General features: G+C 38.7%; 1 protein-coding gene across 10 annotated transcripts in view; it reads right to left on the minus strand.

Annotated features, from left to right (window-relative positions):
- Window positions 1-12,218, minus strand: part of ARID1B (AT-rich interaction domain 1B) — a 402,274-nt gene that overhangs the window by 81,412 nt on the left and 308,644 nt on the right. For all 10 annotated transcript variants that reach the window (XM_054022819.1, XM_054022823.1, XM_054022822.1 and 7 more), the window contains 2 exons: window positions 9,031-9,210; window positions 246-573 (listed from right to left, as the gene is read on the minus strand). In XM_054022819.1, coding sequence (XP_053878794.1) covers window positions 246-573; window positions 9,031-9,210 — 508 coding nt within the window. The remainder of the gene's footprint in view (window positions 1-245; window positions 574-9,030; window positions 9,211-12,218) is intronic.

Here is a 12,218-nt window from a genome sequence, read left to right on the forward strand (position 1 = left end):
AGGAATCATATTGTAAATGGCAAGTCTTCTCCTTGTAAGGCCAGTTCACACAACATATAGCTGTACTGTACTTTCCCTTACATTTAAGATTGTTCTTTCACATTCTTTATTACCCGTATATGTATAGGACATATAACTAGAGCATATATAAATTAACACACACATCTACATAACTGTTACTGTAGCAGTTTCTGAAATAATACCAAGTTTCTACTTGTTTAAAATCCTTTCGCTTGGATGCATACCTGCTCTGAGCGGAGTTTGCAGCAGCCTGCATCACTGCAGCAGCTGCCTCCTGTGCCTTACGGTTCACAGTTGGCATGGGTGGGCCCATCCCAGGGCCTCCCTGCAGAGACATGCCAGGAGAATTGGGGGTCATACTGCCCATGTTTCCAGGAAATGGTCTGCTTTGCATCCCAGCTGATGGCATCCGTCCCAGGGGCATGGTACCACATGGCTGGCTTGGCCCCTGTCCATGCATCTGACTATTGGCATTTATACCCATGCCGGGTCCTGGGCCACTGTAACTTGTGTTAGGCACCCCACTGTATGTTGACGGTCTGGAGTAGTTTCCTAAACAAAACAACAAACACAGAGAAAAACATAAAACTTTTCATCTGATGTTTCCATTTAGCAAGTTGCCTGCTGGAAAATTCTTTAGGTAGTCAAATAATGTGAGTAACACAGGACATGAGTCAGAATTTCTATTAACTCTTAGAACACTGGTATTTTCCAGACTGATAGCCATATAAATGCATAGGGTGATATGAATACAGAAACACACTGAATCTAAAGGGTTAACAATTGATCAGAAATGTTTTGTGCACTGAAGAGGTGCCTAGGGTTAAAGAAACTCCTTATATAAATTCTTTTCTTACATAAATGCCTTTTATTTTTGCTCATTTTATATCCTCAGAGATTTCATCCTTCTGTAATTTCAGCACCAAAATTTTCTCATTGGAGCCCTGCTCCCAAAGGTTCTGCTCCTAACCACAGTGTGAATTTACAATACAGATGTGCCAGTGCTGACCCGTGATGCTAGGACTTTAGGAATCTTTCCTTTCCCTTTCAGAAGTCCCTTTTTACCCTAGTAGAGCTCTGTGTCCACAAAGTTTCTTTTTGCCTCCCAGTGTTTCAATTTTCACATTGGAACTTTCTCCTCCTGTTGGTCCATATTCTAGCTGCTGCATGCATAAACACTGGTGCAGACTCATAATGCCCCTCCCCCTCCCCCAGTTGTGTTTCTCTATGATGCAGAGTATTGCTTCCGGTTCTGTGGACTGTATTCAGTACATGAAAGGTGGGGTTTGACGCCCAGATTGTAAAACACCTGAAAGATTAATAGTTGCCCACCAAAAACATATAAGTGTACCACATGCTAAATATACCAAGTATCCAATGAACTGGCCAGGGAAGCTCAAACACATGATTACACCAAAGCACCAACACCTCTGCTTTCATTTGGAGTCTTTCACGGCTACAAGAGGGACAATAATACTTAGGCCTTGGCTACACTGGAGCTGTACAGCGCTGCAACTTGCTGAGCTCAGGGGTGTGAAAATGCCCCCCCGGGCGCAGCGAGTGCGCGCTGTAAAGCGCCAGTGTAATCAGTGCCTGCAGCGCCGCACGCTCACTCGCAGCGCTGCAAGCTATTCCCCTCGGAGAGCTGGAGTACTTACAGTGCTGCGAGAGAGCTCTTGCAGCGCTGGCGGCGCGACTACACTTGCGCTTCACAGCGCTGCCGCGGCAGCGCTGGGAAGTCCTGAGGGTAGCCAAGGCCTTAGTATTTAACCCAACACTTTACATACTCAGATTACTTTACAAACATTTCCTAAAGAATCCTGAACATTACCCAAGTTAACGTGTTTTACCTTTTTCTTCAAATTTAAGTACTAACTTTTCTGGAACAGAATCTTACTTAAAAAACCCAAACAACGACAACAACAAAAACAAAACCAACCAAACAAAAAACAAAGAGCATAAGAAGAGCATAAAGAAATATATAAAACCCCACATTTTCCTGGATTGCTCAGCTGGTTTGCAATTTCTTTTCTCGTCACACCCAACTTAGTAGAAATACAACTCAATTCCCCCCCCATGGGATAACACAGAGTGGAATATTCTGACTCTTCCTCAATATTCCCACGCTTATTTAAATGGTACAGCCAGTGAGCGCCTCCTCTGAAATGAAGAAATAAGACATCTCTCGCCTCACCCCTCAAGCTACCAGAAAGAGAAACGGATAGAATACAAGGAGTCCTCCATCCCTTCCTGTTTATATTGAAAAGAAATATATTAATCCAGGATCTGACTGTATGTGTAATTAATTCATATATTCATGCCATTTTACTGTGCATAGTTCTCTTCCCCCGCCCCCCAGCCACTTTTAACTGACTCATTCAGTTACAAGGTCTCTACAGTGGAAACATATGTGACCTATGCTTTCGAAGGAAATGAAATAACAAGTTACTCTTGTTTGAGAAACCCAGCATCTATGAGTGGTTGTTTCACAGAAGGATCCCCACAATGTGGTTTAGCAAAGATGAAAGTGTCCAGATTTAGCTGTACTCTAAACACTGTGCCCTGTTATTCCCTATCCTCTTCTAGTCATAGCCATTGTCAACTGATCATTTCTATTCTTGAAGAGGTCCTGTTATTGATGCCTCTTCCAGCCAAACCTCTTCAATCCAAATATATGGCCACCAAATGAGTGCTCATTAGAGCTTTCCATACCTCCGCTTACCATTGAACTAGTAACACACAACTCAGCTGTTGCTCTGGTCTTAAGACTGCTTGGTAGATATATTTATGCAACAGGGTTGCGTGAACACATATACATACACAGAGTACAGCATATATATATATATATATATATATATATATATATATATATATATATTACATTCACACTGTACATAAGGTACCTTCCAATGAGGAGCAAATTCAGCCCTTATGCAAGCAGGTATTACTCCCATGGAAGTCAATGACAGTTACTGTCATTCCAGCTTATGCCAAGGTTGAATTTTGTCCTGAATTCCTAATTTTTTTCTGGTCTTTAATCAACTAAGGTCTACAAAATATAATTCAGCAGCAAACATGGAGGAACAGACACTGATGACATTATTATTTTGAGACTATTTTGCATCAGGGACAGAATATTTCTAATTATCCTTTTTTTCCTTTGGTTTATGGAGACTCAGCACCACACACAAAAACAGAGGAATCTTCTCCATAAACACATGTTGCCTCAGTTAAAATCATTCATCTCCAGGGATCCAAGTCCAAGAGTACAGGGAAATGATATCCTTTCAGAAAGGAAACATGCTTCAATGTTTTTTCCACAGGTTTTTATTTTTTTGCTAAACATTTCCTCAATACCTCAAGTACCAGCTATTCTTATACCTTCCCCAAACCACAAAAAAGGAAAAATAAAAGCCAAACAAAATAGAAGAGAAAAATCCAGGACTGAGAAGTGCAATCTTATTTCCATGTTTCTCTAATAGATTAGTAATTTGCTGGCAGTGGCTTTGACAGAAAACAGATGGATGCAGCATTAAACACAAAGAATGCAGCAGATGCTGGGCCAGCCCACATCAGCTGGACGTGTCAGGCAGCCAACTCCAAGAGCCCACACTTTTCAAGTGGGTACAAGCCTGGCACAGCAGCTCTGGAATACTAGTGAGCAACCCCTCCCCTCTGCATCCAATGGATTTTCGATTCCAGCTCACCCAAGCAAATTAGAATAGAATCCAGAAGTTTGGAGTCTCAAATGGAGGAGGAAGCAATCAAAGTTACTTGTAAAATGATAATTGGAGTTAAAAAAAGGGAAGACAGACAATAAAAACACGAAGACACTGACAACCGGCCAAAGGTTGAAACTTATGTCCCATACTCACCACTCTGCTCAGGCATTGCTGTGCATGAACCACAGTATGTAACTGCACTTAGGGGTCTGATACCCTGCAATTTCTAGGCAATTAGAGAGGAGTGAAGAAGGAAGTTTCAGAACTGACTGTAAGTTTCCTTGCTTTATAGGTGGAGGTCAGATTCACAGTATTAAAAATAATATCCCTACAAATGTTTTTAAAATTGTCTACACTCCCATTTATCCATCAAACTGTAGTGGTGCCTTTTTTCAATTGGATAAATATAGATTTCAGGAATTTTAAAAAGAGGCCCTTATTTAAATGAATAAGTTATTAAAAAGGCTATTATGTTAAATCCCATTACAAGTATTTCTGATTAGGGGATGCTCTCAAGTGGCGGAGTCCTCATGTTTAGGAGCCAACCTGCAAACACTCATTTGTAGAACTGGAGCCTTAGTTTTTACTTAAAAAAGAAATTACATAGTATTAATAGTTACTAATGTTATATTTTTAAAATTAAATGAAGAGTGTTTTTTTGTCTGTATTTTAAGATTTCGGGTGGGATTTCCATAGCATTCAGTATTGGCCTAATACACTAAAGCAGCAGTGGGCAACCTGCGGCCCATCAGAGTAATCTGCTAGCGGGCCGCGAGACATTTAGCTGACGTCCACAGGCACAGCCACCCACAGCTCCTAGTGGCCGCGGTTCGCTGTTCCCGGCCAATGGGAGCTGCGGGAAGCGACGCAGGCCACAGGGACATTCTGGCCGCCAATTCCCGCAGCTCCCATTGGCTGGGAACGGCGAACTGCGGCCACTGGGAGCTGTGGGCGGCCGTGCCTGCAGATGGTCAACGTAAACAAATTGTCTTGAGGCCAACCAGCGGATTACCCGGAAGGGCCACAGGTTGCCCACCACTGCACTAAAGTCAATGAGAGTTTTACTACTGACTTAAATGGGAGCAGAGTTAGGTAAACTCTGCACTTCGGAAAAATCTCATCCTTAATATGCCCAGATGGGCTCTATTCTATGCTGGTTCTTCTATGGCCCTAATAGCTAAGTATCTAAGAACCTTCCAGAAGAGCATTAAGAGAAGTGACTAACATCCATTACAATAACAATTATTTTTTATTTGTATTCAGTAGCACATAGGAGCACTAGTCATTGACTTGGACCCCATTGTATGAGCCGTTTTACAACACAGAACAAAAAGACAGCTTACATACAGTTTAAGTGTTTCTTTCTGTGGGGTGGGCAAGAAAAATGGTGTTGAGGATTTTTTTCGTATTTTTCAAAAATGTAATATATGTACTCTGTGCTATGTCTGTATATTAGCAAAAGCAAGGTTGAAGAAGTGCGCCTTGAATTTGGAGCATAAGGTGGTGAGGTTTGTGATGGTTTTATTTCTGTGGGAATTTGTCCCACAGTCTTGGACCAGCCGGAGAGAGCTGTGTCCTATGCAAATGAGCTTTACTGCTGTGAAACTGATGACAACCAAGTGAAACTGACCATAAACAGCTCAGATAATTTTTATTCTATAGTTGGAGGCTAACTCCTGCAAACCCTAACTCACAGGAGTAATTTTTATTCTATTGCAGAGTAAGGACTATTCCCTTGAGAAAGGGTTTGCAGGACTGGTCCGTAACTGACAAAGAAAACATAAATTAAGGCACTCGATCTAGCAAAGCACTTTAGCATATGCTTATCAAGTACACAAGACGTCTGATGGAGTTAAATGGGACTACTAGTGTGATTAAAATTAAGCATGGGCTTAAGTGCTTTGCTGGATGAAGGCTAAAATGAATTAAAAAAAACAAGATTTATATTTTGACACTTGAAAGACAAGTGGAGCAACACTGTCATATATTCTTAATTGTAAGTATATTTGTGGGCAATGTAAAAGGTTTTGACTGTAACTTTTGAGGTTCTTATTTCCGAAGTGTTATAATGCTGTAAAGTGCACCCTTTCAATGTTAATTTATTGTTTGTTCGGTCTTTGTATACGTACATTTGGTAACTGAAAGAAATATTTAACAAAGCTATAATTAAAAAAAAGTGATTTTTTGACTTTTTGAGCCAGAATGGGCTTTTATACAGATCTCTGTCATAATAATCATAATGTAGCAAATGTTAGCGAGTAAGTGTTAGAGAGGAAAGTACAAGTTATGCTCATTAAAAAATGAAGAGTTGTCTATTAAAAGATAACACTTAAATAAGCATTCGAACTAAAAATATATTGGATAAGGCCCAAGACACATTATGATTAGTGATTTTTGTGAATATTTAATATAATTATAACAGTCATGCCAATGTTTCATAAATGGTCAAACAACATGGTGACAAATTTCACGTTCTCTTCTCCCTTTGTCACCCATACAACACAAAGTCTTCAGTGTACTAATTTTACAATTGCCAGAGGATGGGATCACCAGTCCCCTCTAGGATCTGACAGAGAAACACACTTTACATCCATCACACTATTCACCAAGCCTTTTTGAAACTACTTGTTAATGCTCATTCCCCTACTGCCCCCAAGTTCACATTTTAATAGCCGTTTCTTTTGGCCATGACCCATAAAATCATTACATAGACACTTTCATCTACAAAGAGAGGCGAAAAAACTGCTGAACTCAAGAGAAAAATAAAGTAATATTTGGCATGTTACTTAAATGCATTGATTTAGTATAAAAATCTTTCCATTCAATCAGCGTGGATTCATTCAGCTAATGTTTTACTGCACAGACCAACTATTTCCATGGTCTGGAATCTCAACAGTATCAATGTGGCTGGAAGTCATGATGGTACATAATAAATCCACTGGATTTTTACCACTTAAGCTAGCTGCTCGCTGTTCAGATAACAGAAGCACTCCTACAACATCTTACAACTACAAAATGCTTTACAAACAAAAGGAAGGCACCAGTAAATTGGACATAACTAATTAATCTTCACACATCCCTGTGAGGCATTATTATCCCCATTTTACAGTTAAGGAAACTGAAGCAGAGAAATTAATTGACTTGCCCAAGCTGAAAGAGGGAATCAGCAGCAGAGCTAGAATTAGAATTCAGGAGTTCTTGGCTCCTAGTCTTTTGTTCAGAGCACTAGAACAAATGTATCATAGGGATTAATGAGAAGGGGATTTTCTGTGGGGTGAGAAAAGCCACCAAAACAAGGAGAGGGCTTAATTCTGATAGAACTCAGAATACTAAAATCATCCTCGTCATAACTCACTTCCAACAGCATTCTGATGAGACCTCTACAGAATTTCCTGGATCAAGATACAGACCTTTTTCAATAGAATAGTTATTTTCAGTAAACAAGCAATGGGAAGAACTTGCTGAAACAGACAAGCTTTTTGATCCAATTTGAAAGGAAATACTGTCCCTGTATATTCAATGATTTCGCTGGAAATTCATTAAATCTCTAAACAGATGCATACTTTAAAGGTTATCCATTAAAGATGAAGCAACAGACTAGTTCAAGGTTGTGTGCATTAAATGTTCAGGGGTAGAATTTGTTTCTTCTCTTTTTTTTTTTTAAATCCCTCAACAATTCTGTCAAACAAGCAAAATAAAAGGACCTATCTCTCGCTCGCTCTCTCAATTTGAAGGGTTAGTTAAAATTCACAAACCATATACATTAGAGCTCAATATTACATTCCCTCAGTAACTACTGTATTATGATACTCATTAATAGACCACAGTTACTACAACATTTCAAACTGGCCTCGGGGCTCCACATATCAAGGGAAGTCCTGTTTTGGGACCAGTTTTGTGATGCTTGTTCCCTGAGTTGGTAGAACTCAAGCACATCCTAGGGATGACAGGCCTGACCTCCAAAAGAATGGGCCAGGCAGCATTACAGATCCGATACTTCATGTGTATTTTATGGTGGCACATTTACAGAGAGACAGTGGTGTTAATCTAGAAGAAGCTACTCCCTTGGCCAGAAAACCAAACCAGTAAAGACAGCAATCTACTTAGAGTAAATTAATAAAATAATAAAGAATAATTAATAACGGCTTCATCAATATACACATTCAGTGCTGAAATGCTGTCATCTCTTGGCTAATGGGGGCTAGCTAAGTGGTGTACAATGAGATACCCAACACTGGCGAGTAGGCAAATTTTGGACAAGGACAAACATTTGGCCAGCTTATGTTCTGACCCAGGACAAACTCTTGCTCTTACAAACATACCATGAAATCTTCAATTTCCATTCAAAGGAGACAGGAAAGTAACAAATAAAAAACAGGAAGAGATATGGACAATTAGGAAGTAATTAAGACCATTATCAATACTATAGCTGATGACAAAAAGCAATTAAGGAAATACTGGAAACCTATACAGATCAGTGGGTCTCGGTGATTTGTATCCTACAGTGGTAAGTGAATCAGCTAACTAAACTTACTAAAACATTGATAACCATTTTTGAAAAATCATGGAGCACCCATGACAGTTTCAGATTAATTTTGTTTGAAATTGTGTGTTCATTCAAACCTGAATCTCCAAACAGAGTTGGAAGGGTGTAAACCACACAGATTTAACCAATTAAAATGTTTCCTCAAGCCAAAGTGAAGTGAAACTCCTAGGTTTTGCACAGATTTAATTAGCAATACTGTCCATTATTAGTCTAAATGGAAAATAAAAATATATGGCCATTAGTGCTTCTACCTCTCTAGGAAATAACTGGTAAAGTTTCAACTCAAGCAGACTTAACCCTACTTTAAAATTTATGAGGCGTCTAACATTGTGTCTTGGCCTGTTTTGGATTATTTTATTTTTATATATATGTCCAGTTTTCTCTTCAGTCACCAAGTCAGATGAGGCAACACTGGAAAACAATTCAACGCAAATTATTTTTTAATGTCAAATAATCTCTCGCCTCATGCTTAGCCTCAGTATAATAACGTAAAACAAAAAGTTTTAACTCAAGTGCCATAAGCCAGTGAATTTTACTGAGAAATTAAAGAATACAAAGACTGCTAATAATATTTTGAATATGATGTTAGCTAAAGAAGTTTTTGCAATTATTTTAAAACAAAAGGTGTGTCATTGAGTCCTTTTAAAAAAAGGCATTCTTTGAATAACAGTTTTCCACAAAATTATTAGTTTTTTACCTTACAGTTTAACAGCATGTCTCATGGTTTGTTTGTTATATTACCTTGTGGTCCATACTGGCTCATCTGAGGCCCATAAGTACCACTTGAATTACTCTGCTGGAAACTACCAATCCCAGGATGCATTTGGCCTCCAGGTGAAGGATGTGGTGACATGGAAGGCCCAGTCTGTTGAGGTCCATATTGGGATATTTGTGGGTTCCTTTGTATGCCTGCCATAAAACCTAGAGAGAGATAAATAGCAAAACAAAAATGTAAATACAGAACTTTCACTTTCATATTTCTGAAGACATTTATATTTTCTCTTTAAGGGATCCCTTCCTTAAGAAGAAACTTTTTCAATCATTTTCAAAGTAAAGATTCCCAGACAACAGACAGCTGTAATTGCTCACATCATCAGAAAACAAACAGAAACAGAGACAATGAGTCAAAATCTTTGCTGGCATAACTCCATTGCAGTCAGCAAAGAAGTTGACTCAAATTCCAAAGTCAGGAGATAAGGCTCACAAATTTTTATTTTCCAAAGAAGGGCAGTGGAGTCCTACTTATTTTATTTTAATTAAATTGAAAGACAATTTCAAAAACAAAGTCTCCAGAAATAGAATTAACAGCAATTCTGTTCACTGTAATAAAAATAACTAAATTCACCAGGGGAGGGGAGATGGAGGGATCATTATGTAGGAGGTTAGCGTCTGACTGTTTTCTACCAGAATACAGCGCTTTTTTGTCCAGTAATGCGGCATTTCCATCAATACTTCTATTACCTGTGCCACTTATAAAAGCTCCAAACATCACTGACATGAGGAGCAGGATGTAGCAGTCATAAATAAAGTATGTCTAAAGGTCCTCATCCATTCTCCAGATCCTTATTCCACCAATTTAGAGGCATCTATATTGTCATCAACACGTGAACTGCATACTTTTTTCTTTTCCCTCCTTAAATGAAAAGTATTAATGATTCATATTTTTGATATATAGTTCAAGTTACAATCAGAGATCTAGTAAAATTCACTAAAAATCAACAGCCCTATAAAGTCATAGTAGTAACCCCACAAAATGGGAGGGAAGAGAGGGGATTCCATGGAACTTTTAATTTTCCAATAATCAAAAAAAAAAGAGAGAGAAATCTTATAAAATGCAGCCCATCAAATGTCTGTACAGAGTTACTAGTTTTGCGGGTTTTTTTCTCTGAGAGTCTTCAGTTCTGCTTTTAACTCTGATGATGATGTGCTGAGGAGACAGCAAGTCATTCTCTGTTTTTGTGAGGAAAGGTAATTTCTTACCTGTCCTGTTTGCTTGTTAAGATCTGTCTTTACATTTGCCTGAAAAAAAGTCCTCTCAACTCAACATTATAGAGAAAGTTTTGAGTAACTGAGTTTTTTCACTACTCTTCAAGCACAAATAGAATTACATATAGTGAGGCAAAAGCATATTAGGCCTTGAAGTTGTATTTGAATAAAAGTTACTGTTCAAATACAAATGTTTGGCAGCAAGAATATGAAGATATCCAAATAAAAAACGAAAGATCTTTTGTTATTTTTTCCTCAAGTACTGCAGACACTTTTGAGTCAATACTCCGTGGGAATAGACAGTTTAAACTGGCAATTTTACTGCAGTGGAGAGATAGCATTTTCAGATTCTACAGCACAGTATAAAATGCTAGATCCAGCCTGCTGGATGTGTTGATGCTGCCCACATGCCATATTCAGATTCTGCAGAATGTAAGTGTTCATGAAAAAAAATAAGAGTAAGTTTCTGTCCTTCATGATTGCAAACAAAACCTTCCAAATGCAAACGGAATATAAACTCAAGCAGTGTTGTCTTCTGAGACTGGAGAGATCAGACACAAAAGCTCTGAAAGGTGTCTGTTTCCTCTTCTCTCCATTAATCTAATTGGGCGGAGAGGGTTAACGCTAAAGCCTAATGACACCTTAAATGTCAGATTTAAAGAGATAAGAATATTACGCCATTGCTTGTATTAGTGGTGGAATGGAGAAGGATAAAAATGAAGCCCATAGATGAGTATTGGGAAACTGGAAGTTGCTGCAGGGAAGGAAATGCAGAAGAAAGAAAGAAGGAGAGATACAAAGATAAGGAAGTGGGAGAGAAACAGAGAAAGGAATTTGGTGAAAAGAAGAGGCAAAAAAAGGGGCAGTGGCCCTAACTGTAAGCATATTTTCCCCACTGTGAGATATCAAGTGTGTCAAAGTATTGAACATTTAATAAATTATTATTGTAGGGAACTGGATAGTATCCCTTTAAATAGTTTGTGAGCCCTCTAGAGGAAGCAAAACATATACACTGTAGAGTGGCAAGAAAAATCACGGTAGTCAAGGTCAAAAGAGATGCCTTGAAGACAGGGTAATACCGATTGGGAACTTCCGTACTTCCAGACAGGGAAAATTTATGTGAGTTTTGTATTCAGCTCTGTTTTGAGACAGACTCCTACATTGTAAAATAGTTACTTTACTACACACACAAAACTTATTACAAAAAAATCTGTGATCAGAGGACATAACTGTAACTAATTTAAATCCTAACATAATAGTTGGCATGAAATAAATGTTAATATTTCCAACAGACACCACCTGTATCACACTCCTGGGATCCATTTCAATGAAACATTCTGTACTAGCTGCACTATAAGTCTTTTATTATAAAGATAGTAAACCCACTTCTATATACAGTAAGCAAATAAAGTACACAGCCTTCCTATACACAATGGACCTTTTCATCTATATGACATGGTTAACTTTCCAAATGTTGCACTGGCTAAAAAGATTCCTCAGCCAGGCTATTATCACTCCTAATACCTTCTTGATCATCCTGGCTATGGTGGACACACTAAAAGGCTATGATTTGTATTGGTAGTGATGGTTTTCACAGGTGATGTGGAGGAATGATTTGCGACAGGGCCTGATGGGTATGTGCAGATATGTTTCTTCCACATCCACTGACACTGGAAGGTCTCCTGAAGAGACTGCAACAAAAATGGAAGGAAGAAAATGGAAGGTCTCCATCCCAAATGACCTCTTGTTCAGCTTTTAGAGGTTTTGGTTTTGGTTGAACTGGACAGCTACCGAATCTTTGTCTGACCCACAAAGCAAAGGGAGTGGAATTCTCATCAGCTTTCGAGCTGAGGGACTGGTTCTATTGCCCCTGGTTTCAGAAGATGTGAGATTTCTCTCAGGATGGTTTGGTGTTTCTTGTTATCTTTTGAGATTGGAGAGGG

Source organism: Malaclemys terrapin, chromosome 3 (assembly GCF_027887155.1).
Source record: "Malaclemys terrapin pileata isolate rMalTer1 chromosome 3, rMalTer1.hap1, whole genome shotgun sequence".
Classification (NCBI taxonomy): domain Eukaryota; kingdom Metazoa; phylum Chordata; order Testudines; family Emydidae; genus Malaclemys; species Malaclemys terrapin.